Source organism: Hippoglossus hippoglossus, chromosome 15 (genome assembly GCF_009819705.1).
Source record: "Hippoglossus hippoglossus isolate fHipHip1 chromosome 15, fHipHip1.pri, whole genome shotgun sequence".
Lineage (NCBI taxonomy): Eukaryota > Metazoa > Chordata > Actinopteri > Pleuronectiformes > Pleuronectidae > Hippoglossus > Hippoglossus hippoglossus.
The window spans coordinates 4643559-4671184 of NC_047165.1; the positions used below are offsets into that span (position 1 = coordinate 4643559).

General features: G+C 43.2%; 1 protein-coding gene across 6 annotated transcripts; it reads left to right on the forward strand.

The window, feature by feature from the left end:
* Positions 1-27231, forward strand: LOC117776035 (reticulon-4-like). 6 transcript variants are annotated; one of them, XM_034609727.1, is made up of 9 exons: positions 1-1138; positions 8214-8267; positions 10772-12637; positions 22747-22954; positions 23905-24043; positions 25025-25094; positions 25565-25613; positions 25727-25783; positions 25999-27231. In XM_034609727.1, exons 1-9 carry the CDS (start codon positions 589-591, stop codon positions 26039-26041), a joined length of 3036 nt encoding a protein of 1011 aa, XP_034465618.1. In that variant the 5' UTR covers positions 1-588; the 3' UTR covers positions 26042-27231. The 6 variants fall into 6 exon arrangements, with proteins under 6 accessions (XP_034465618.1, XP_034465619.1, XP_034465620.1 ...); XM_034609728.1 differs by having other exon boundaries at positions 11204-12637; XM_034609729.1 differs by lacking the exon at positions 10772-12637.
* Positions 27232-27626: the final 395 nt, after the last annotated feature.

A 27626-nucleotide genomic window follows, 5' to 3' on the forward strand; every position in this document is an offset into this window, starting at 1 on the left:
TCTCAACATTTCCACTTTATTCACAACATTTCCACAATATTTTAACTTTATTCTCTCTTCAATTACATTAGAGAGGTGAACCTTGCCCCCCTCGTGTGCATCCCCCATGTGTGACCCTCACTGTGCTGTGCACAGGACAACGTGTGAAATAGCACATGAAGTACAGAACTCAGTAAAAGTACGTGGTCCTGCAGCAGTTATGTAATAAAGTTTGTCTGACTCAGTTTTCTGCTCCTCCTCTACTTAACAGGTTGGATTGGGGGCGGGGTCAACCTATAAGACGGCTCTGGTTGGCCCCAGTCCGCCTCACTCAGAGGTCATCCCGCAGGTGATTGGTCGGCGGAGTTCCTCCACTTCGTAACTTCACGCTGGTTCTCCGGGACTCGGGTCCGATTCTGGAGCAGCTGTGGTGCGGCGCACTTGTCTACGTTTGTCCGTTGCAAAGAAGCAAAACTCACCTGAAGGAGTTACCGGCAACGTGTCACAGATCGTCTCGGTGGAAGTTTGTTACAGGCGGCTACTCAACCCACACGCAGCGGGTCTGAAACTTTTTCCACCTCAGGAGACACTTTGTGAAGAGAAATAAAAATGGCAGACACCGAGGATCAGCAGGTCTCCTCCTCCACGGCTCTGTTCAGCGAGGCAATGCACCACTACCAGGCCGAGCCGGACCAGCCCACACAGGACCTCTTCAGCCTGGATGACATCGTGGACTTGGTCGGCGGAGCTCAGGACGCTCTGGACCGCCACATTGCCGAGGACAGTGCGCCACACGAGGTCACAGAAAGCCCCTACGCTCCGGTGAAGCTACTGGAGCCAGAACCGGAGCCGGAGTTTGAGGAATCCGAGCCCGAGGTGGAGGAACCCGAGCCCGAGGTGCTGGAGCCCTTCCCGGATTCCACCAGCGCTTGTTTTGCACCAGAGCCCATTTTTATGCCAGAGGAGCCCATAATCTATGTCCCCAAAGCCGAACCCGAGAGCACAAAGATCTCCCCGGAGCCACAGGCTGCACCCGAGCCCGAACCTGCCCCGAAGAGCGACGCCCTCCCAGCGGCTGAAGCTCTGAAAGCAGCCCCAGCCCCCGCAGAGCCAGCAGAGCGACCTGCGGTGACGGAGGAACCACCGGCTCCTGCATCTTGTGAGTATTTCAACGGGAAAATGACAGAATGAAAGTGGGAACCAGTTTTAACATTTTCATCAGATTTATTAACTTAATATGTTCCACCGGTTTGATGGAAATTCAGCTGAGCTGGATGTTAACGGGTTTTTTTTGTTCATCATCTTAACCGGTTTCCGTGCCTCAGATGCGGGTTAGCATCGTGTGCTCGCCCAGACACCGACGTGAAGGTGAATAAACGCGGTGTAAACATCACCCTTTAGTCGGTTTAACCAACTTAACCCACCGCTGGGCGTCAAATCGAGTCCAACTGCGGCATTTTCTTCACATTATTGAGTTTTCGTGTCGCCCGGTCGCGGTGCAGGTTAGCCCGGTTAGCGGGCTAGTGCTGCTACCCTGAGGCGAGCGGATGGTGTGTGACGGGCAGCAGCCGCTCGCCGCCTGGAAGAGGCCGTGAATGAAGGAATCACACTTTTAACCACGCGAGTTTTTATTCGCTGTGAATGAAAACGACACGAATCCACGTTTGCTGCCTCTCTACCGGGGCTGAGCGGTGCGGGAGGCGGCAGCGTGGCCCCCGGGTCCCGCTGAGCTGCAGCGATGCGGCCCACCTGTTCTCACCCACAAGCCTCGCGTCAGCAGTGGCCGGGGCGAGCCGCTGCTTTTCACCGCTTATCCCCCAGCGAGCAGCGAATAAACTTCCTCCGTTAACCCCAGAAATATGTTTTTTATACGATTCTAAAACCATTTCACGGGAAGATGCGGAATCAATCCACCGTTTCAGATGTCATCGTCCATCTGCTCGGTGCCGCTACCCGCCGTTGCTAGCCACGGTTCCTTTATCGGACGCCATTCCCTTTCTTCCTGTCATGTTGGGTGCAGCTAACGATGAGCAGCACCAGTTGCTCAGGTGAACATCTGAGCTAAACCACTCGAATACAGATAAAAACACGTGTTTGTTCCGCCAGCAGCCCGGTGCTCCCCGGTGCTAAAGCTAATAACGTCACCCCCACCGGGCCCAGTTGTTTATTAACCCTGGGTTTGGTCGTTTTAATCCCGGTGGAAATGAGCACATGTCAAGTGACTGTGATGTGTCAGAGGCTCGGGTGACGGGCGAAGGAGTGGCCCGTCAGACAATGCTGTGTCCGATGATGGATGCACGGGGAGTTAGCGGCTCAAGCTGTAACCCGGAGATTAGTCACAACAAAGGAATCCGCTCTGCGTCCCCTCCCTGTCGGCTCCTCTGCAGCTCCACGTCCCCCCCCGCACTCACTTCACCGCTTTCAGTCACACGATACGAGTTTTATTCTGTTAAAGAGTCATTCAAACCTCATGTTTTACTTCCATCTCCGCCCCAAACCAACACCCCAAACCCGGCTGCAGCTCAGCCACACAGGCCTCTGTCCTCCACAAACAGCCATCACTGCTCTGAATCCTCGTTAAACGGCTTTTTGATCACGTTTGGCCTTATTGTGACTTGTTGTGATTTGCAGGGAGTGAATATTGTGGAGCTGTGTTGTTCCCTGAGATGTGTGAGGTAAACAGGCCTGTCTGGGCTCTAGCAGGCAGCAGGGGCAGGGTGGGGCTGCTTGGCAAGGCCACTGATGGAGGTGGATAAACCATGAGCTCTGGTTAAAAGCCCCGCAGTCTGAACAAAAGACGAGAGCATGTTCAACATATCATTTACAAGATGATAATAATAATTATAAAAATTCCCTCTTCAAGGATAAATGGGGCTAGGACTGCTACTACTAAGGATTATTTTCATTAGCAATGAATCAGCCAGTTACTTTTCCAGTTAATCTTTTAATCTACAAAACACGATACAAGCTAATAGAAATATGAGCAATGTGAACAAAATGTATACAGTGCAACAGTAATGCACATATATTAGTATTCCAGGGTTTATTTTTCATTGCATTTTTTAAATTAACTGTTTCTAAAGCAGCTATTTGTACGTTTTCTCTGCCGCTGAATGTGGTTTCCTGTTGGGATCGAGTGGTTGAGACCAACTCTTGAGCTTCAACAGCTTCAGCCATCGTTGCGTTTAGAAGACAAAAGGTCACAATGACGGTCCTGGGCGTGACAGTCACTTGCTATTATAAGACTGGCCATGGGTTGCTGGGTAACAACCTCAGTAAACTCGAGGAATTGAAGCAAAACACTTTGATATTGTTTTTTTTTTTATATAGAACTTGTTGAATAAAAGAATAAAGTTAGATGCTCAACTTTCACTGTTTTTTTTCTTGAATGGAAAGTAAACAGCTGCTAATGCTAACAGGCTATGTAGCAGTAGCAGGCACTTACACATTGCCCCCTTTTTCTGGTTGAACATTAGCATCCTAGAAAGATTAACTGCCTCTTACAGTTTTATATCATTATAAACTGAATGTGTCTGTCAGATAAAGTAAAACATTTGAAGAACCTGAGATCTTCTATCAGGTATATTCCCTGTTTTCTAAGGTTTTATAGGCAAAATGAGTCATCAGTTAATCAATAATATTGGTTGCAGCCCTAAACATAAAACCATATGTGGGTTAAAATGCACAGTGTGTTACTGACAGATACAACCCGTCTTTTCAAATCCTCTGTTATCTCTATGCTCACGAGTCTGATCTGATGACTCCTGCTGTGACTTTGCATCACACAGATTCCTATAAAAAATATCTGAAGTAAGTTTCCGTCCCCACCCGTCGGACAGTGCTACTGACAGGCCGGCTAATTGCACGGGGCTCAACGGTCACCACCGGCCTACATCTTATTTTTGGGTCACCCACATCCGTCAGCGTGTGTTTGTGGAGAGCTTGTGATGTGGTCAGGTGGATTAGACGGGGAGGGGAGATGTCAGACACACAGTAACAGAGGCTTAAGCCCAATGAGCGTGTGTGTGCGCAGTCCAGTGTTGTTGTTTTCTCTGTATCCTGGTGAAAGTGGGGTTAAGTGCTCCGGAGTCCGAGCCCCTCCACCCAAATCAGTAACACCACCAGGCTCCGTTCTGTTGTTTCTACTCTGCCAACACAGCAGCTGGCTCAGCCTTACAGAAGTGAGACACGCCCCTGACTATGATGAGAACCACATGTTAATCTGCTCTAAATCTGGCTTCTTATCGCTGCGATAAGTGCAGACGTTTCCAGAAGATGTGCTATTTACCCATCTTGTGCTGATTCGTCACATTCATGTTGATTTTCAGGTCGTAACATTGAGCTGAGGGAACATTTTTCTGTTACAAAATCTGTTTAATTTGTAAACAAGTGGATTCCTGGAGCTGGAAATGATTTTGTTTTATTTGACAGAATAATTGATTAATTTATAATAAGTAGCAGCGACAGGAAAAACCAGATGTTGAATTTATAGATGAATGTCGGACTCAAGCCCCTTTTCAAGTGGTCAAAAACCTGCTTACATCTGGCTAGTGTCTGCAATGTGACTGGAAACAATCAGCATTCACTCCCGGGTCACATGACTCTGCAGTAGACACACGTTTTAATCGGCTCTGATCGGTAGTGATGGAAACATGACACCCAGGTGAACAAGCTCATTTCTTTATTTTTTGAGTCTAGACACTGACGCTGTGACGTACTTTGATCTTCGGGGAATTGGCACGTAAATGACGGACGTTTGTGTCGTATTTGTTTTTTTATTCTTGGATAAAATGTGTTGAATACAACGCTGACAAGATACCGAGGTGGAGAGCTTCTCAGTTTCTGGCACCTTTGTGACGCACAAGTCTTTTTTTTTTTTTTAGAGGGTTTACCCACGTTTAATAAACCTATGAATACCTGCTAATGTTTTTTTTAAGCATCAGTGTTTCTTCAATAATGTTGGTAAATCCATCTGTACATCCCATCCCCCACCCTCCAAGTGCACAGAAGAACAGGCGTGTCCTTCTCATGTGAATAACAGCATGTATGTATGCCAGCAGTTCACACGGTAGCAGCAGTTATCACAGGGCCAGGCAGACTGGCAGTGTACAGTCAGGACCGGGTTTTGGTTTTGCTGGAGGCCAATTTGTGTCTGGCTCTGTGTCATCTCTCTGTTCCCTGGAGCCAATGGAACAAAGTCCAATCAGAAAACAAAAGGCTCAGGTCAAAACTGCTGAAAGTGAAGGAGCAGTCGGTAGAAACATGCTGAGCCACAAACACTACAAACCCCACATCTCAGAGGGTTTTTTAATTGTTTAAAATACATGTTCTTTTTGTAGAATTACATAACTGTTGGTTCTGCAGACCGTGGGTTTAGAGCGGGTGAAATCAATTGTCTGTCTGTCTCTTAACCAACCAGCAAAACTCAAAATAAACTGCTCTCATTGGAAAATTGTTAGATTTGCCAAATTCTTACCTCAGCAGACGCAAAATGACCTTTTAAAAATCTATAAAAGGAAAGACCAGAACGTTCTGTATTTAAAGCCAACAGGAAGAAGACAGGGCTTTGATGGGAATTGTACATTGAGTTCTTTATGTTACAAGATGGCAGCAGGTGAAGCGTTGCCCTGGAGTCATCATATGTCAGTGTCGAGCTGTGAGATACTTATAGCTCAAAGAGGAGAAAAATACCTCAGCACGTGCAGCCTTAACCTACCACGGCGATGGCGTTTGAGTCGTCACTGCTTCGTGGAAGGTCAAGTTTGGAAGTGACACTGTGGATTTTGTGGTTCTCAACTAAACCTAACCAGCTCATTAAATACCCATCAAATCGACAATATTAATTAATCTGCAGAATAGTGTCTCAGCTAAACTCATTGTCTTATTAAATTCAGTAAACTAAAATCTAAAATGATTCTGTTTAAATAAAACAAAGAAATGAAACCAGTCATATCCCTCAACTCTGGCATAGTTGTTAATGTAGTTGGAATTATAGTGATATCAAGAAGGAAATGATTCATACATTAAATATCCTAAATGGAAAGTCTATCAAAATCACTTAATGTTAAATGGAGACGTGTCGGCTGCAACCTGACCAGGGCCATGGTGAGCTGAGCTGATTCTCAGGTTACTCAGTCCGGACGATCTCCACTTACAGCTGATCTCAGTCCCCAGTGCCAGAACATGGTCTGACGTTATGTGCAGCTCATCGGGTGCATTTATCAGCTGAAATGTTGAGCCTCTGGATTTCCTGAAAAGGCATTGAATTCAGCATTATCATTATCCTCAATAAATCCACTGAATGTCATAGTGACTCAGTTTTATTCTAAATGTGTGTCATTGGTTTGATCCTAGGTCTTCATCACCTGAGGCTAAACCTCGACAGCAGAGGTAACAAAACGACCTAATAAGAAAAATCATTATGGTCTAATATCACTGTCGGATCAGTATTGTAAATTTGAATTTCAAGCTAAATCTCTGAAGCATTTGATGTTGATAACAGCAATAAAGTTGATAATCAAACTAAGATTTTCTCGTGATTCATGCAGATTTCTGACTGTGATTGTCAAAGCTTGATCAAGCGTTTAGTTGATAAGTGGAAGGAGGAATTCTGCCCGTGCCACACCGGCTGCGGTTCAGCCGCGGAAGTCGAGGTCCTGTCGATTTTCCACAGCTGAACCGCAGCCGATGTGGCCCAGGAATAAAGCTGAGCTATTTGCTGTTTTGATCTTTGGCGTCAAAACAGCAAATAGTCAAATCTTAAATACTTTTAACTTTTAGTGATCTAGTGCCTTGCTTAAGAGCACCCCCCCTTTTTTCCTGTCTGTATTTTCCTAATTACTTAAGAGATTAAGTCTTAAGGCCGCAGCCATGGGGAGGGTTGCACACAGGGACTCATTGTTTTCGGAAGGAGCTTTTTTTTTAAGCTGGTCCATAATCAAGCTTCTCTGATTGAGGCATGAAGTCAAATTATTTAGCTTGAGGCAAAGATCATTTACGCTGCATAATGGATGATTAATTACTGCATCAAGTGTTAAAATGGGGGACATGACAGCTCCCAAAAGTGAAGCCAAATCATCTGGATTGCCCCCTGGTGGCTCGTACCATTCTACTCGTTATTTAAAACAAGAGATGGAAGAGATGAAGTTCTGCAGTTGGAGTATTTTGTTTGTTTTTATTTTCACTAGTTTGTAGCAGTTACTCGTGGGTCTGTGGAATTTTTTGAAGCAGCATTTTCCTCATGTGGTCTCTCACTTCGGACACATGCAGTTAAGTTGATTTGGTAAAGAGACTCAAAATGGCAACAAGCCCTGTTTTCCACATGTCGTCTCTTAATTGCATTCAACTTAATTTACCATGTATAAATAAACCTACTGTTCTTTGGTTGAACTTACGCAACAGCTCAGATGCTCAGTTTCCTCTCTGGCTCCATCACAGATGGGATTTGAACTGATTCTTGCTGTTCCTGTGCTGCCGCTTTGCATCCATTCTTCTTTATCTTTCTCAGGCATGTAAACGCCACCCGTAATGTCTGCATCACGCTATGACACAGATGTTCCTGTCACTCCTTATCTGACCTGTCCCCCCCCACCAACCTTAAACAAATGTTCACATACCTGAGAGAACCTGTTGAGTAAGCACTGTAAATATCCAGAAACATGTTAAACATCTTATGAATGTTGAGCTTTGATGCCCACAATGCTGGAAGAATTAGTAAGATCCTTAACTTAAGTAAAAAGTACTAATACCATACTGTAGAAAATGTTGCTTAAGAGAAAGTACAACATGTATTTAAAGTAAACCAGTGACTCTTTTGAAAATGTCAAATACATTGGAAACGGCTTATAATGACCAGGTTTGACCCACGCCGAAGTGATGACTATAAGCAGTCGATTACTATAAACAAATTGTGTAGCTTCTGTATGATAGTCTCGGAACTTGAGGGAAAGGTAACATTGCACACTCAAATCATGTGTCATACTTCTCCTTTAAATTTTAAGTATAGACTGCAGCCTCCCACGTGTCTCCTTCTGGTTCTCTTCAACACACAGGTCTGCACATGTTTTTTCACAAGTTAAAGTTCAGGGCGGTGATTTCCACATTATGCTTTCTGAATCTTCTACCTCATTTCTTGTTATGGAAGATGATTTCTGTCTCTTCTCCTGGTCGTCCTCTCTTGACCTTTCGAACTATCTGAATTCACTCTTTGCTGCCTTCTTCTGTTTCTTCCACAGATGTACCTTCTCCTTCTAAAGCTCAGCCTCATCCTCTGATGCAATTCCCTAAAGGCAAGTTCTCTCTGCTCGCTGTTTCCTCGTCTTTTATTTCCCTTCACCACTTCTTCAGTTCACTCCCCTGTTTGTTGCTGTGCTGTCACTTAATTTCGAGTGGCGAGAATAACCCACTGCATGTGCGACGCTGTAACATTTGTGGATTTGAGTAACACTAAATCTGATGTTTGACATTTGCTTGTTTGTGTTGCATTCTGACTCCCATGTTACTGTTGTAGAGTAGATTGTCATGAGCTAGAAGTAGTTTATAGAGGAATAATGATTCTTCTCAGGCCTGACTTTTTTATTTACGTTTTAAAATGTATTTTCTTCTGACAATATTTTCTCAAAAGTCCTTTGAGAGGAATCATTATCTACTGAGAGAAACATTGGGCATGGTTTATTGGCACTAGACCTGGGGCAAAAATTATTCTACCACGATGCGTCCAACCAGGGTGGTAAATGGATCACCAGACATGTGCTGACAAATCTCAACTGTGGCCGGTAGTCTGCTCTCCCAACCAGCCTGACTGATGTGTTGTTGTTCTGATCATGTTCCTGTACATCAGAAATATCTACCAGAGCTTGAAGAGCTACTTTTGAGCTCTCTGGGACGATTTTCATCTGCCTTACACTTCACCACCTATTAGAAGCTAACGTTCTACTTGCTAAATGGAGATGTCAGTTAAATTTATAAATTACTTTTCAGATTAAAATAAAAAAATGTATTCTAATTCATTACAATGCACCATAAACTGATTATATGTTCCTCCAGCATTGCTTCAGGGCTTCCCTCAGTCTTTTACTATGTGATTAGACCACTTTCTCTGAAGCAAAGACATAAAGCAAATGTTCATAAATTCTTAATAAAATCTGGCTGCTGTTTAACTGGGGTTTATCCCATCTTCAGTGCAGGATGTGGAAACTGTAAGGCACATAGTGGGTCAAATCTCCAGCAACACTGAAGTATCGAATACTCAGACTAATGTGTTTTGGCCTGTGGTCTCCCTCGTTGTCAAGAATTTGCTCTGATGGAAGCAAATGGCTTGAGAATAAATTTGATCATTATGCTGCAAGTGTTCCTGGAGGTTTGACCTGCAAGTCTTCCCCTATTTATGTAACATAGAAGAAGTTCCTGTAAGCCATTGACTTCAAGCCCTGTGGTATGGTATAAGTAAAGTAGGGGGATTGTACAGGGGGTGTCGTGTGTTGTCACCACTAACAGTGCAAGCACCATTATCACAATCAATGTTACCATTTTGTCCAGAATATAAACCCCCTCCTATTTTCCACACGTTTGATTAAAATATTTTATCTGGACAGGAAACATTGTTGTGCAAGAGGCCACGAGATCCCATCAAACCGATGAAACAGTCCTTATACAGTGTTGCAATTTGTAAAATCCAATTCCATTTGGGTCGGCCTCATGTAGAATCCACTACCTGGTCTCTCATGTAAAACTGTTGAAGCATCAGAATCATTTTCTATGACGATCAGCATTTTTTTTTAGACTACTTAGTCTTTTTGAGCCCAACATCTGTGACAGTAATTCTCGGCTGTCAGAAAGATTTTTTTTTCTCCCTGAGTTAATTTGTTCACTAAAGATATAAAGAGACTCTGTGAACCTGTTTTCACCCGTCATGAATTTAATTAAAACCAGATGCACCAGCCTTGAGAAACTCCTGCGGTTAGATTGTACCCAATGAAGAACGTTTACTCTGAAACACCCACTACAAATGAACACTGAAAACAATGGATAGTCTTGAATCATTAAGTTAACAGATGACCCATAATCAAAGACACTTCCCGTTCAAAATGAATATCTGATACATGTAATGTTCTGTCTAATATTCAATCATATGGTAGTTTAAAAATAGGCTATTTTGGAATATTCACAAGTGGTCGATCATTCAACAAACTACATTCTACCTGCCACAGCCAACCTTTCAGCAGCACTTGTCTGGTCTTTGTCGTGTTAATATTGTCTGTTGATTTAAAATGTGGAAGGAAAACAGGATTTCAGACTGCCCAACATAACCTTGGTGCAACCCAAGATTACTAAAATTCAAAAATGGGACAGAACTACATTATGTATTCTGAAGAGATTTGATCTAAGATCACAACTTATAATCAATTGTGGTACAGGTGATAGCAGAGATTCATACTGAGCTGGATGGAGAGTGTTGCATTACTCAAAACACGTTGGCTATCATAAACTTTTTTATAACATGAAGTACATGCAGAAGACAGACAATACAAGCTGTTATTTTGGGTGCAAACATTGCATTCCACAAGGTAGCTCTCAAAATGAGTCATTTTGGGTTGCAGTTTATGTTGGATGGTTTGCAATCCCACTTTTCTGTTGGCAGACAAGATTAATGCTGAGTTTTAATCTCCAAACCTTCCTCGGTATATTTTCAGTAACTACTAACCTCTACCCAGGTGTGGTGAGCACTGTAAGGAATGGAGTATGTCTTTGATATGTGTTGTATTGCATTCTCCCTCCTCCCTCTCTACTCAAGCACTTGGGCAGAAGGGTGATTCCCCTGCTCCCATCTCTCCTCTCTCCCCTCTTCACTCCCCCGACTCTCTGGAGGAGCTCTCTCTGACCGAGAGTCCCAACCAGCCCCCTACTTCAGGATTCGCTGCATCCTTTGGCTCCTTCTCCACTCAAGCCCCGACTATTCATTCCAAGGACATGCCTTGGGAGCGTGAAGAGGGTGACTCTGGACCCGGCCGTAGTAAGAACAAGGAAGACCTTCTAGATCCATTAGCTGGTCCTTACCTGAGTTTAGGGAAAGACCCAGGGCCTCATAATCCGTGTGAAGACAGTGGAGTTTCCTTTTCACCTGAGGAGAAGCTGATTAGCTCAGATAGGTCCTCTACTGGCCCCTCCCCCGTGAACCCCCAAGTGATGGTCCCAGAATCTTACCTTGCCTCCTCTAACCCAACAGAGCACTGGGATTCACCATTCTTAGCATCTCAAGACAACTCCAAGGTCTCCATGGATAGCTTCTCCCAGGATACGGCCCCCATTAGCTCCTCCAACTATGAGCCTGACCTGCACGACAACCAGTCTGATGAAGATGATGACTTGATGTACGAGGTGAAGAAGAATATCAACCCATTTGAAGGCTATTCTCCACTGGCGGATAGTGGGTACTCCCATTTTGGAGACTCCAAGTCTGACAGCAGAGCTTCTAAAATGTCAGAGAGTCCCACACCTGATCTGGTCCAGTATGGACAGACTGGAGAATCCCAGGATAGCCCACCGTCTTTTATAGACATGGGGAAAACATTTGAGCAGAGCAAGATGTCCGCTGACTCACTCATGCAGTCAATGAACCAGTTCTCATCTGGCTATAAAGAAGAGGAAGTGGAAGAGGAGGATTCTGCTCTCCCACCATCACTTCCAGACATCCTGAAGACCTCCCCGCTCAACCCTGAAAAAATGGACTCTGGCTCCTCAGAGGGAACCCCGGAGGAGCAGAGTCCCATCTTAGAAAGAAGAATGATGGAGTCACCCAACCCACCAATCAATCTGTCTGCAAACAATCCATTTGCTTTTGATGCTAAAGTGTCCCTTCTGAAGGAGATGACTGAGGAGATGGAGGGGAAAGTTGTAGAGACAGGGGATGAAGACAAAAGCTTTGACGCCTTTGATCTTGTCAAAGAGGCAGAGGAAACCACACCAGTTCAGGTCAAAGAAGAGAAATCTGTCAAGATCGAACAGAAGGATTGGTTCTCAAGCCATGATTCTCCCAAAATGACCGAAAAGTTTGAGCCACTTGACTTCCAGAGTAAAAAGACCACTGCTGAGGATTCAGATTCAGAGTCACCAACAGCAGACTCTCTGTCCCCAGTCCTGGAAGCAATGGCAAAATACCCTGCGAGCTTCCAGGTGGAAACAAAGGAGGAGGACCTGAAGATGGACGTGGAGGAGGCAGAGGTGGCTGAGGAGGTCTCTGAGCATGAAGTATCCTCTGAGGAGTTTGAGTTTATTGAGCGACCACCAAGGGGTGTTATCGATGAGTTTCTCGAGGCTCTTGATACTTCCAAGTTTGCGTCCTCCAAGCCCCCAGAAATCCCCATGGATGATGACCTGAGCTTTGGTCAGAACGATGTGGCTCCAGTCTCTGCTCCACCTTCAAAAGTAGCCCCACCCCCAGAGGTTGAAGAAGAGGCTCCAAGTCAGAGCTCCTACTGCCTCCTTACTCAGGCATCCCACCAGAAGAGCAAGGCCGAGCTAGAAAAGCTGGACATCCAGCAACCCCCACCTTCAGCTCCGCTTACCCATTCACCTGTCCACAAACCAGAGGAGCCGGTTGCCAAGAAGAGCGTGGTGGGCGGGAAACTGTTTAAGATGCCAAACCTGAACATAAGAGCAGGTAAAATAAAGCAGTTCTGGCATGGAAACCACCCCCACCCCACATCCTCCTCAGTTTCCTCTGGCACTTCCATGTTCATCGGCATAATTTCATCTTCACTCTTTTGTTCTCCTTAGTTATTTTCTCCCACCCACCCGACTAGTAGTCAGAGTTTACTTAAGATCCCATCACCTTCTCCCTAGTGTCACCTTTTCTTTCTTGCATTGTCCCTTTTTGCATTTCCTTTGAAAATTAACCCCTTGCATTTTGCTTCAATTTGTGTGTTTGCATTTTCCATTGGTAGATTTTTACTTTTGCTGCATTTTGTGCATTTCTGTCTCATTACAATAACATCATTTCTGTGCACCTGAAAGGGCTGTCACTTTATTCTCCAGAAGTCAAGTTCAAATTAATTTAACACGACAAAAAACTGTCTTCAAATCTATTTGAAATCCCCCTGCAGTCACATGAGGGTGTTGCTCCTCTCGTCTGTGGTGACTCCCTCGCTGCCTCAGTTTTAGAGTTCTGTCTTACTCTACTGTTAAGTCAAGAGGGCATGCAATAGTTTAATGTGATGGTGAGCCCCTCTGCTGGATGACGAGGCAAAGTACTCCAGACGGTCTCGTTTGCATCTAGAATGTCTATTTTGAATTGGAAGAGGTCCTCACAGTTCGAATAGGAACTCTTATTCAAATGAATGTTTGAATTTCAAATAAGGTGACAGCCCTAACACCTTCTCATGTTATTTCATTTTTATTTTGTAATGCGGTAAGTAAAATGTGATTTTTAGTATAAATATTCCTTTATTTTGCTTTGGTAAAATCCACTGTAAAAAAAAAAATGGAAGATTTTGTTCGTACTTTATGCAGAAATGAGAAATCCACTGTTGAGCACCGGCGGACATCGGTAAAGTTCCTTCTATTTGCCCACATTCAAGTCAGTTTACCGCAACGTCTTATTTTAGCTCCTCTCTGCTCTGGAAATAACTTGAGATACCAAAGTGAAACCCAACACCACCACAGAGACCCCAGCACCCCGTCACTGTCACATACACTCACACACACACAGAGCTAACAGCCACACCCTGCTACTGACTGAACGAGCTGCTGCTCTGATTTATGAGCTTCACAACCTCTCCCACTGCCTCTAATGTGACATGACATCAGAATTTATGTACATAAGGATGAACTTTGTGCCAAATAACTTGGGTTGTGATGACATAAGGGGTTATTGAACTTTCCATCTATTTCTGTAGCAGGGTCATTTTGTCCGGTCATTTTTTAGAATTCTTGACATTTAAGAAGAATTTTCAGTTGTTGCACATAAGTAAAAGTGTCAAATATTCTTTGGTTCCAGCTTCTCAAACATGAAGCTTAATCATTTCCTTTATTGATTGATTGATCATGTGATCTGTAAAGAAATTAATTAATTGTGACATAAGAGCAAGAAAAATTTTTACTTTGAAAAATGACAAACATGAAATCATTTATCAAAGCTGTTTGCGCATAATTTCATTTGATCAACAAATTGTAACGGCTCTAATATTTCACTTGTTTAAGGTTGGGACTGACAGAATTTGCATTATACAATTTTCCTTTTTTCACTATTTTACACTTATGGTAAAAAGGTAAATGTACACATCATGTTGAATTTATAACCACTCTCCTATTCAAGATCCTTCGTGGTTTTTTTCTCAAAACTTAAAAGGCTGCCGATCTGTAAACCCCTGTGTTTTAAGTAAATCTTTAACAAACTCAATGTGATATTTCACTGAAGCAAGTGACTGTATCAGTCAGTCAGCCCCCCCGTCTCTCTGAAGACGCCATCACTTAGTCTCCATTTTAATGGCTGACTCAGTTTGCAGTCTGATATTGATCAGTCAATATTGCATACGATTACACACAGATGGCCGCTGTGTTACTACAGCAGGAGGACTTTGGTCTTTGGGACGAGCTGCCCAGGCTTTAGTGTGTGTGTGTGTGTGTGTGTGTGTTGGAGGAGTCTCCTGTTAATTATAGCCTCCTCCTCCTCCTCCTCCCTGCATTGCGACACTGGCAGGCCCACAAAGGGTTCTCCGACCCAGATACCAGTCAGCAAATGTTCCTCGTTACACAACTCAAGGTGGGGCGCTGCGATCTGAACATAAATCTCTGCTTTGTTTTCTCTATTCTGATTTATCGTCCACCAGACTGGATAGTCTGAGTTACTCTACTTATACCAGATACTTTTTTTTAATACCTTCCTGTACTTTTTTTCTACTTAAATAATTTTGTATGTTCTGTCTATTAATAGGGCTTCAACTTACATTTATATATAATTAAATAAATAAAAAATAGAAAAAGAAATACAACCAAATATCTAGTAAAGGGTCATCCGATCAGGTTTATGATTTTAAATGCTAAACCTGTCATTCTCGTGGCTTATTAACAGCAGCAGGAAGTCTGTGCTCCGACTCGTATCAGGGTGAAGGGTCAGGTTGTACTGTACTGTCGTCACTGAGACTAACTTTGTTCTTCCTCTGTATGCAACATCTCTTTCACCACTGAATCACCACAGTTCACTGTGTCGTAAAATGTCACAGGAAATGAGTTTTGTCTTGCGACTGCAGCCTCGCTATCATGCTCAGAAAAACAGATTCCAGAACATGGAAGTTCTATTACCTCCACGTACACATCTGTAGGTTTGTCTCATCTGCAACAGTCACATTGATGGATTTTTAAAAGATGAGATGAGAGGTTTGTCAGAGGAGAAAGGTGCTCTCTAGTGGACAGAGTCTGTGATTACCACTGATGATCACTCTCGGTCTGTTCTGGAGCAGATTCGACTCCATAAGCAACATTAATTCATGTTTCTGTTTGTTTTTATGTCAGATACACTCAGATTTTTCAGTCTGTAAACCGGAACCAGCTTCACTCGGGTTCTCACTGTGTCGAAATTGATTTCCTGGTTTTGTTCAGAACACATTGTGAACAAAACATTTTGTTGGGAAACTACAGCAGCTGGAAAATGAGTTAATGTGGCAGAAAGCCAGTCATTCTTTATTTCTTTATTCTCATCTCAAAACCCCTCATCTCAAAAAATGATCAGGTTTATTTTTCTTTAGAGATGTGTAGCTGTTGAATGACACTGTACTAGACAGCATCAGCCGAGATGAAACATTCTTCTCCTTCTCGATGCTTCGTCAGCGCACATGTGAGGAGGTAACAGGAGGAGGAGGAAGGGTGACGAAGGGAAAGCAGAGTGACATTTTGGGGAGGGTGGAGAAAGGAGGGGAAAGGGGAGATCAGACTGGGAGGATGTTAGGGGGAGGAGGGAAAGCATGCCAGAAAGAGGGGGGCAGGGTTGAGGCAGAGACGTTTATAGTTGCTGCGTCAGAGCGGTGGCAGCAGACAGTCAGCTGACAGCTCGCCTGCAGGATCGTCTTCATTTGCTCGCTGCAGTCACACCCCCCTTTCCCCTCCATAGGAAGCCTCGCTCGAGTTCTTCCCTCCCTCTTTGTCCTCCTCTTCCTCCTGCAGCCGGACACACACATTCACTCCAACACGTTTGCTTTTGCCGCCTCTGCTGGGTCCCTCTGTGTGGAATGTGTTTGCTGATCTGAAGGCATGGAGAACAATTCTGTGGACAAACAGGAGTCTGCCGCAACGCACTGGAGACGGCATGGTATGATTTGGCTGGTTTGTGGCTCGGGCAGGACTGACTGTGTGGAAGGTTCAAGCTGCTTCAAGAAGAGACGTCTCATGTTTTTATTGCCTCGGCTCCTCTTTCATGCACTGACAGTAGGACATAGATGTTGGAGACTGGTGCTTCTGAGATGTGAATTGATTGGTCATTCAGATTCGGACGTTGCAGCACGTTTGCAGCCTGTCCCTCCTTCATTGATTGAAATGCAGCTTTCGCAAGACAAGCTTTGCAAACTTTGAGACAAAACTGTAAAGGATTTCAATTTGATTCAGAGGTGTTGGTTTGAATATTTAAATGGATATAATGGCCTTACAGCTACATAAGGAGATATTTAAGGGGAAATTGTGGTGAACTTTCAAATCCCTATTCGTTGTCTTTCGTCTGTGGTGTTAAACTCTGTTCACGAGGTGAGCTGTAACTGATTGTGAGTCCTCGCTTGTTTTCTTGTGTTTGTACCCGGAGGCTGTAAGGACTCTGAGGACAGATATTTTCACAGTTTGCTGGTTTTGTTATTGTGCGACTGCAGAAGCTACAGGGCAGTTTTTCTGGCAGGGAAAAGACCTTTGGACAGTCAGCCAGTCAACCACTGTGACCAAAGGTAGAGCGGAGGAGGGGAGCGGTTTGTGAGCTGAGTGACGTCAGCTGGCAGTGTCTTGATTGGACAGTGAGCCGGTGATTTGCTAATGAGCTGGAGAAGTGTCAGACCAGAGCTTTCAATAGAGACAGTTTGGCAGCTTTCTCTTAAGGCCCCACTGTGATAGACTGAAGAACATGTTCAGTGTTTGTGATAACGTGAATCAGGTTTCAGACGCTTGTGGTTTATCTGCCCCTCGAGTCTGAACAAGACAATAACGTTAAACATATACATTAAATGGGAAACATGATTCAAACAAAATGGTGGTTTAAAATAAGCTAGGCTAAAGTAGAGTAAAGCTAATTAAAATGTTTCTGTTCACGAAAAACTTAAATGCCGCTTCTCCAGGTTCAGTTCTCGTTCTAGGACAATAAACAGAACTGTCTCTATCTAATCATCTTCTTATCAGACCTGTCGATCATCTGAGAACTGATGAGTAACTAATTTGGTGATTGCTTAAATCCTTGAAGTCATTTCCGGCTACTAAACTTAATATTTTTAATTTTCTTTGACCAAAACAAACTATTTACAGATAGTTTACACAGTGCTGATCATGTGTCCTGCCGTCGCTGCATCATCTGAGGCTGCGGTGCTGCTGTCACTTGTCATCTCAACACTGAAGCCTTTGTTGTGTGTGTGTGTGTCTGTGCTGAGCTTGGGTCTGTTCATCAAACCGTTGTTGTTCATTGAGCCTCTAATGAGCGACGACTATGAAGTGGCTGCACGACTGAAAGAAGCTGTTGTGTCTCCGAGGCTGTGACAAAGCAGTATTTGGTGTGTGTGTCTGTGTGTGTTTGTGTCAGGGACAGTGAAATAACGTGGCTTTATGTTGTAAGTCAGACCAGCAGCAGAATGAATCTCCTTCCTCTTAAGGCTGAGCTCATTGTGATGTGTTCATCAGATTAAGACATCAGCTTCATTCAGGAGTTTAGTTGTGCAAGTTAGTTTAAGATGCACATCGGTGATTGGCACCGTGAGTAAAGCCTCACAAATGACTAACATTTAATCTATATTTAGCACGTATAATCAGTATATAGACATAAAGTAAGTTGCTCCTAACATCATAGACAAAGATTCCGGCTCCGGAAAGTGAAGCCTTTGTGGAAGTGTCTAAAACCTGCATTCTCTGGAATCACCAGCAGAGGGCGACTCCACTGTTAACAGTATAACTATGTCAACATTCAGAGAAACTGAATAGGTCAAAAATGTCCTTATTTTGCTACATTTTCAAATTGATTGACCAAGAAAATAACCAGAAATCCATGATAATAATGAATCATTGGCTGAAGTCCTGTATATAATTATTTAAAAAGGTCTTTACATAAAAACAGTACAATCATAACCTAATGTGCTGTAAAACAGTCACACTGGCCCTTTGCATTGAGTACAAAGGACATCTGGATTACAGTTAAATTAATTCAAACTTATTTAAAACACCAGGGAAGAAACGCTGATATTTTAACACGGTTGGTGCCGCAGCTTTCCCAGCATGCACCTGGAGTTTCCTGGACAGCTTGTCCTCCCTTTTATGGATCTTTTTTAAAACGAGCATTTCTCTGATGACCGCTCACTGTTCCCTCAGTTTCAGTGAGTTGGATTTAAATTCCTAACTTTTATCTCATCTTTATTTCTGCTTGGCCTTTCTGGAGCCTGGTTATCCTTGTACAGTTTGGTTATGTAACATTCTTCCTCCTCTTCCTCCTCCTCTTCATGCTGATGCTGTGTCCACCTCCCTGTGGTTGGTAGGAACAGATCCAATCATGCTGAGTGATGGTGTAAAATGTTGGACTCAGGGGAACGTGTTGGAGGCTAAGATCTGTCAGTCTGCTGATTATTTAGTCAGTTAATCGATTAATCACTTTGTCTAAGAAATGAAACATTGACGAATGCCTTTTGTAATTTCTCAGAGCTCAAGATTATGACTTCTACTGTCTCGTTTATTTGTACTGATTTGTAAGATGTTCCCTAAACTTTAACATGTGACAAAGGAAAACAATCTTTGTCTCATTTTAGTAGCATTTTTTTCCAAAACAAATTTTTTAAATGGTTGCAGATCAACTGTCTGTCGATTAGTTGATTAATCGTTGCAGGTCTGAAATGCTGATTATTGGATAGAAGTAGAAAGATGTTTTTAGTCGTAGACGTATCATATAATAACTGATTTACCTCCATAGCACTTATCTATATATATATATATTATCTGTTAAAACGATGTTTAAACGCGTCTCTATTAAACACGTGTTTTAGAGAATGATTATCTTCAGTTAAATATCAGTTTAATTAGAATCATGTCCTGGAGCTGATCGAATCGATCGTCCAGGGAGACGCAGCTGCGCATGTCTCTCCCTCGCCCCCCCGCTGCGTGTCTCTCTCCCCGGTCTCTCCTCCCGTCAGCCAGGCGGAGCTGCTGTTTAACGGAGGTTCAAGATGGACGCCAAACAGGGTTAGTCCGCTCATAATCTTTTGTTAACCGAGCATCTCTCTCTTTATGTCCCCGGTTGTGTCGCTGTCTGTAGCCGCGCTGGTGTTTCGCATGTGCACCGGGAGCGTGGGCTGCTCTCAGCCCGGGGAGGTTGCAGGCGGATCGGGCCGAGTCCCGCGGAGGTCACGCCGGACTGTTTGACGTTTTGTCCCCGCGGTGTGTTCGGGTTCTGCCGGTGCGAGTCTCAGTCGGATATTTAAACGTTTTACGGGGGTTCGGAGAGGATGAATCGGTTTGTGGTGTAAAACCCAGCGGGGAGAGAAGCGATGAGCGGCCGCGGTTAGCTCTCTGTGATACGGGTCTATTTTTAGCCAGGCTCCGGTGCTAGCACGCCCGCTACCATATGTAGCCAGGCGACCGCATTAGGACCGTGGATCCTCCTCCTCCTCCTCACCCCTCCGCCTCCTTCTCCTCCTCACGTCGCCGGCTCGGTCCGGTTCTTTCCCCGCACACAGGGGTTCTGTCTCCGGGGAAGCTAACGGAGCTAACGCGGAGGTAGCATCACCCTCAGCGGTGTCTGATCCGAGAAGCTCCCTGAATGTACAGCCTCCCATCGGGCCACGTTCAGCTCCCAACACCGATTCTACTCAAATCAAACAACATTAGAGAAGGTTTTAATATTTAAGCAGAATTTCGTGTTTTTATGACTTCGGGTTAAAGTGTTTCAGTTAATCCTGTGAATATGATGGAATTGTCTGTGTAAATATCCTCCAGCAGACCCAGTGTTTGACAGTGGATCTGTAGTTTGTCATGAGATGGCAGCAGCTCTGAATTCCATCTTTAAACTGTCACTTGTTAAGATAACTGGGTTTTAAGTACACAGCTTCAGACTGTGCTGCTGGTTATAGTTGGAACAAGCTGATCTGTTTGTCTGATTTTTAATATACAGCTGCTTAAATTACGTCCTGTGTTTTATTTATCCCAAAACCAAAATATCCAGTTTATAATCAAATGTGACGAAAGCAGCAAATCTCATTTTAACAAACTATTAAGTTACTTGTTGAATAAATCTCATCAACTCATGGATTGATTTATCGTTTCAATACTGAGGAAAAACCCCGGACGTCCAGGGAATCTGTGACTGGAATTTACTATTTTTGACCTTTCATCAACCAATCAATCAAATCAGTAGATAAGATATAACATCACTGAGAAGCATAACATTGCTGTTTGTAACTTGACTAAATGTTTCACTTGCATCACCTGCCTTTGACTGTGAGGCCTCAGTTCGCAGTTTCATGCTTTGCTTAACACAAACTCCTGTAGATAGATGCAGATCTTTGACCCTCCTTGGCCCAATGAAATAAAAAAATCCATATTTCCAGGTTGAATCCTGTGTCTCTTTGTTAACTCTTCTTTTCTTTCTCGTTATAAAACCAACATCCTGGTATTTTTACATCTAAATCAGTTAATTTTTTTTCTCTTCTTGTAAAACTCAATGTTTGATGACTCGTCCTGCACTCGGGGCCGTTTACTCATTCTGCGTCCAATCAGAAAGCTTTCTGGAATTTGTAACTTCCTCCCTGGGCCTATAAATTCTGGCAGTTTGCAACTGGAGCACAGGGACCTGCACTGTCCCATTCATCAGTTAAATGCACCGGTGGAGGTGAAACTCTACACCAGAGAGCTGGTTGTCGACATGGCGCTCCATGTTGAGCTGCTGGTTACGGTGGACTGTGCCAATCAATTCTCGACCCATCTGATTATTTTTGCAATCTTTCAGATGTGAAGGACAAATGCTTGTTTTGAGCAACCAACACCAAAGTTATTCAGTTTACCATCATAACACAAAGACACGTAATCATTCTTTAATGCTTCATGTCAGGTCGCTGTTAAATTCACTTGTTTCTGTTGAAGGTGGATCTCTAACCTGTTTGGTCTAATGTGCTCTTTGAAAGTGGAAATTTAAAGTGCAGCTTGTTGCCGACTTGAAAACTGAATGAATCAGACAAAGTAGAAACCTTAAACTGATTCCGTCGTGCACTTTAACGCAATGTCCTCTCGTCGTTCAGCGAGCCTGCAGGAAACCCACGACTCCTTCACTTCTAATATTGTCCATTGACCTGCCTGGAATTCCCTGGTGAAATATAAGCATGTGCAGGCACCCAGGTTATGAGCTCAGCTGTCTCCCTGCACTGTCCGACCCCCCCACCCGTCTGAGTCGTCAGAGAGGGAAGAGGCTCCAGCACCCAAATGTCAGAAAGACCCGACCACCTGCAGTTTTAACTCTGCAGCTGGTTTTTACTGTTAAACTGTCAGTGGAATCAGCTGCTGTTCAATTGAGAAGCTGGAATCTGCAAATACTTCGTTTGACTTTGAGACTGGCATTATATTATTAAAGACTTAAAAAAATCAAAGGTGTATTTTAATAAAACAACACATGAAAATGCCCTTTGACCCCAAAGGGTTAAAACCTAAAGGCAAAGACAGGATATGGAATAGAACGTGGAGCAGCTGAGACAAATCAACCTTGAGTTTGAGTTTCAAGCTCAACTTAGAGCTGATTTGTTTCATAGCATCTCAGGAAATTGCGTGATCAGACCCTCAAAGCCGATGACCTCTAGCTGGTGTTGAGTCACTTGAGTTAACATCATGGTGGCGTCGGGGCGGAAAGTGGAAGAAAACTCCAGAAGGCACAGAGATGAGGATGTTGATGAGTCAGAAGCTGCAGCGAGTTTCCCCCTGCAGGTTTTTTAAAATTTCCGATGAGTGACAGTTTGTGACCCCTGTGATAAAGGAGACAAACTTAAAGAAGCTCCTCCTCCTCACCACGATCACGAGCACCACCCATGTGACGGCTGAAAGGCAAAGCAGACAAATTGGTTTTAGTTTTAACAGTCAGTGAAGTCGAGTGAGAACTGTGTGTCTCAAGGAGATTCGCCCTGAGGACACTTTGGTTTAACTCTTAATCTTTCTGTTCAACTGTCGCACATTTTCCCTGAACCAGAGACAAATTGATTTTTGATTTAAAAGTTGCAGTGCAAAATGACTTGAGTCTTTTATTTCCAGAAAGAGCTGAGTGAAGATTAACATCCTGTGATGTTTAAAAAAAAAAAAATAACGGAGGTTTGGCGTTAGAAAGAAGTGAGAGCACCAGACTCTGATTCTAAAACCGTGGATTACTCTTAAAAATAGATCTTCTGTAAGACAATCAAGTATCAGCTAGTTGTCTAAAAGTGTCACTAAATAGCAAAAACAACTGTTTGTTTTAGTCCAAAACTCTAAAAAAATGCATGTAATTGACAGTTTGAGATGGTTAAATGTAGAAAACAGCTCAGTCACATCTCTTGTGGATGATTGACACTAACCATCATCTTCCTCCTCCTGCAGTGGTGGATCTCCTCTACTGGCGTGATGTGAAGAGCACGGGCGTGGTGTTCGGCGCCGGCCTGCTGCTGCTCCTCTCCCTGACGTTGTGCAGCATCGTCAGCGTCTGCTCCTACATCGGCCTGGCTCTGCTCTCAGTCACCATCTGCTTCAGAATATACAAAGGCATCCTGCAGGCCATCCAGAAGTCCGATGAGGGACACCCGTTCAAGTGAGTCCCAGGAAATATGATCAACTCCACAGAATGTCAAAGATTTGAGAACAGAAAATACACAACCTTTTACTCACTTAGTTTAATTACTCACGCATTAAACTGCTCCAAAGTGAACTCAGTCACATTTTATTTCATGAATTTCAACTGATTTACTGGGGGAAAAACTGATTTCCTAAAAATAATCTGAGAAAGATCAGGCACAGTTTGGTTTTAATGATAAAGGAAGTGGAGAAACTTTTAGTTCCTGCAGGAAAAAGGTGCCTGATCTTTGAATTTATGACATGTTATGTTTTTTTAGTCTGATTCTGATGAGTTTGAATTCATTATTAAAACTTCAATATAGATAAAATGGGGATGTAAGGTATTGATTGACAGCTGGCACTGACTCAGGATTGGTCGAGCATGTGTATGGGCAGGACCTCTATACTGGGCTCCACTCCCAGATTTAACAATGATGTCAGCAGCACAAGATGGCGGTGTTCGTATCCGAGGATATTTTAGCATCACATTTGTACAGTGGGGGGAGGTGTCCTCTGCGCCCTGTTGTGTGTTTGGTTGTTGTGCGTTGTGTGTTTATCCTCCCTCCTGGCTCTCTGACAAAACCTTCTTAGTGAGTTTTCACCTGCTTCCTTTAAACCCACAGTAAAGACCGATTAATCTGAGATTAACTGGAGCTGTGGAAACTGAGCTCAGTCACATTACAAGTTGTTCACAGAAATCAAAGCTGCACAACAGAAGCTGGATTTTCTCTTTTCCCCTGAGACCAAAAGTCACAGTGACTCAAAAAACCCGTCTGCAAAGATCTTTCAGTACTTTTAACAGGAAACTTAAACCGTCAGTTAAGTTTATTGAATATTTGGCACCAACTTTTAAATAATGGAGTATGACATTAGAAACATCAACACATCAGCTCTGTATTAAACCCGACCCTCTGCTGTCCCTCTCAGGCTGTACCTGGACCGTGACTTGGCGCTGTCTGAGGATGTGGTCCACAAGTACAGCGACTCGTTTCTGGCCAGAATGAACAAGACCATCTGTGAACTGAGGCGCCTGTTCCTGGTCGAGGACCTGGTCGACTCCATCAAGGTGAGAACGAGTCATTATTACAGACACTGGACATTAGAAGATTCTGAAACTTTAAGTTTAAAGACACAAACATAAAGGGAAGAAGTTTTCTGGAGTAAAAAATATTTGCTGTTTAAAGCGTTAAGACGTATTAAATAATCTTAAATTCAGATCGAATGGGTCCTAATCTGTTCACCATCAAAGGTCACATGAAACTGTCTTGACTCCAGACAGAAGATTTATTTATGATTTGGATAAGGTAACTCGTCATGTGAGTGAGCGTTTGTAATAGGTGTGTAGATCAGTGGTGGTAACAGTTACACTGCGAGTGTTCGGAGCGCTGCAGCTGTCAGACGCCTGTCGTCACCTCGCCGCTCCCTCCCCCCGCTCCTCCAGTCCAAATACAGATCTGCACACCGCCCATCAGACTGCAACGCCACAGAGTTTCCCTTAGAGGGTCACAAAAAAGTCAAATTCTTTAATCCCATCAGGAGGCCGAAATGTTTCAAATTCTCCGAACGTCTCGGTGCATTGTGGGATACTCTGCCTCTGGTTAACTTCCTGTGATCGTCCTTGCTGCAGTGGTGGTGAATATTTACTACTGCAGCAGCAGGTCATTAAAATGTCACGCATGTTTATTCTGCCTTCGGTGTGTAGTCGACCTCTGCCATCGAGCTGCAGCGGCATCTTTTCACTGGCGGCCATGTTGGCTCCGGGCCCCCGAATGTTTTTAATGTTCGTCATTGACACGAACGGAAAACTTTCACTTTACATTACAGCTCTGAGAACGTTTGTATCAAAACAGCTTCAGGGTTAAAGTCAGAAACTGATGTCATGAATCATTTTATGTTTTAGAATAAATTCTTTCTTTTGTCGACTTCTTTAGCTGCATTGTTTTGTCTTCATTTGTTTTTTGTTTTATTATTGTCTTATTTCTGCAGCTGCGATACCGAGGATACTTTGTTTGATACATTTGAATTTAAATGTTTCTGTGTTTTGCAGTTTGCTGTGTTGATGTGGATCCTGACCTACGTCGGTGGCCTGTTCAACGGGCTCACTCTCATTATCCTCGGTGAGAAAACAGTCACATGATCCGTGAGAATAAGACTCTTTAAATGACTGTGTGATATTAACAAGTCTTACTTTGGCTCATCTGGTGCTGAAATTACAGAGAAGCTGCAATAACTTCAATGTCAGACCGGACCAATTCCTTGGTGTACAATATGAAACATTTTATTTTACAGAATAAACGATGCAGTAAACATGTGTATTTATATTATGTATTTATATATATTTTACCTTAGAAAAATGTGTCTTTGATTCAAGTTCTATATATTGTTTTTTATTATTTATAGTTATTTATAATACAGTTTGTGGTTTAACATCATCTTAGTAGATTCTTTTTTTTTTTTTCAGCTAAAATATTGTTTTCTGAAATGTTTTACTCCAATATAAAAACAACATAGAGGCTGACAGCAGCTTGTACCTCTGAACACAACATTTAGGAAGTGCTGACGTTCTCACATTTCTCCTCTTCCTCAGGTCTGGTTGCAGTGTTCAGCTGCCCGATCGTCTATGAGAAATACCAGGTGAGACCCTCTATCACAGTTTGATCTAATTCTCCAACTGAATCCATGAACTTAAGAACATCTGTAAAGAAATGAAGTGACTGACAGTGAACTTGATGCTGTGTGTGTTTCAGACTCAGATCGATCACTACGTGTCCCTGGTCAACAACCAGATTCAAAGCGTCGTTGGAACGTGAGCAAACACTCGATCACTCATCAATCAATATATTCACCTCTGTCTAGATTAACCCTTTAACCTGAGCTAACTTTTCATAATTATAGAGGAAGAACGATATAATATTGAATGATTTATCATTTTAACTTGAAAACTCTTATTTACATCAGAAAGATTCACCATTAAAATCAAATAGAATCTTCTCACACTTCTCAAATGTTGTCGTCCTGCAGGATCCAGGCGAAGGTGCCCGGCATGAAGCGCAAGGCGGAGTGAAGTAACGACAAGTCGCAGTTTGGAATGAGGAAGTTCTGAGAGGAAGATGTTGGGGGGAGGGTGTGTGTGGGGGAGGGAGGGAGGGTGGGACGACATGAAGGAAGGCAGGAGGAGGAGGAGAAGAGGGGTTTGGCGGCGACGCAGCCCTTCTTACTTTATTTGTCAAAAAATTAAGAACACTTTTTTTTCCCAATTCAGAATTCCTCTGTTTTCTGGAAAAGTCGAAGCAGGTTGACGACGTTGATATTTAACATCTCCCTCCTTTTTTTATTTCTAAAATGACGTTTTGAAATGTTTGTTTCTGTGACGTTAAAACTCCCAGAAACACATTTCAATCCTGAACCAACCCTCTGTCCCTCTCCACCCAGTGCATTGTGGGAGGTTTGATGCTCCTTCAGCTGGGTTTGGATGTTTTTTTATTTTGTCCTTGTGATTTGAATTCTTCTTTCTTTCCCTGTCGCCGCCGAGTGGAGAGATTCGTGTTGAGAGATGAGCGCGAGCTGCCGACAGCACCTTATGTACTTTTTTCGTGTTTTTTTTTTTTTTGGTATGAATATTCTTGTAGAGTTAGAAGTATTTTGTGATTTTACCATCGTGTCCCTAAAACTTCGAGCTCGTGTCCTCGGTAACCTGCGGCGTGTTGGCGACTCGATGTGATGACGGACGAATTTGTGAACGACGTCTTTGACTCCTGACGGGGCAGTGGAGGGGGGGAAGGGTGTAGGGGGGGCTGTATTACCATTTAAAAACTTCATCGCTTCTGAGTAACTTTAGCTACGAACATCTAGAAAAAAACCTTCACCAGACAAACAGAAACATGATTATTACATACAAGTTATTTCCATGTCATTGCAGTTGTGTAGTGATGAGAAACTCCGGAAGGAACACGTTTACATTCATCCACATCAGAAAAATATTTAAAAAGTATAAAAAAAACAAAAAATAAAGTGGGATTTAAAGAAAACAAAATAAATAATCATACTGTCTGTGGAGCCGATATCTTAATAAAGTTGCAGCTCGATGTGACTTTGGGGAAAAAACCTTCAAGCATTTGTTTGTTATGCAAGTATATTTGTGAATGATAAACTTCATACTTCAATTGTGACGATAAAAAGCTTCCAGCCGGGAGCCGTGTTTGTGGAATGCATTGTGAGATGTAAACAATTATCAATAAAGCTTCTAGACAAAGATGTCCCGCCTCCTCATCTGTCCGTCAAAGATGGCTTTCATCATCCACATTGGTCTTCTGTGTCTTTGATCTAACTTGTTTGTTTCATATTCTACAAGAGATTCAATTCACTTAACTTTTAAATAACAGTTATCATCAGACAACTCACTTTGTTCACAGAGATTTTCAAACTGTTACATCTCCAACACCAACTTCCTGTGTCAGAGCAACATGTGGTCGTGTTGTATTCACACAGGAAGTGCAGGTTTATTTTTCATAAGAAGTCACAGTTAAAAACGAGCTGAGACTGACTCACGATTGGTCAAGTGCATCAGCTGGAACTCGACACCTCGACTCCACGACCACTGCACAGACTCCAAATGTGCAAGATGGCGGCGTTTGAATCTGAGATATTTC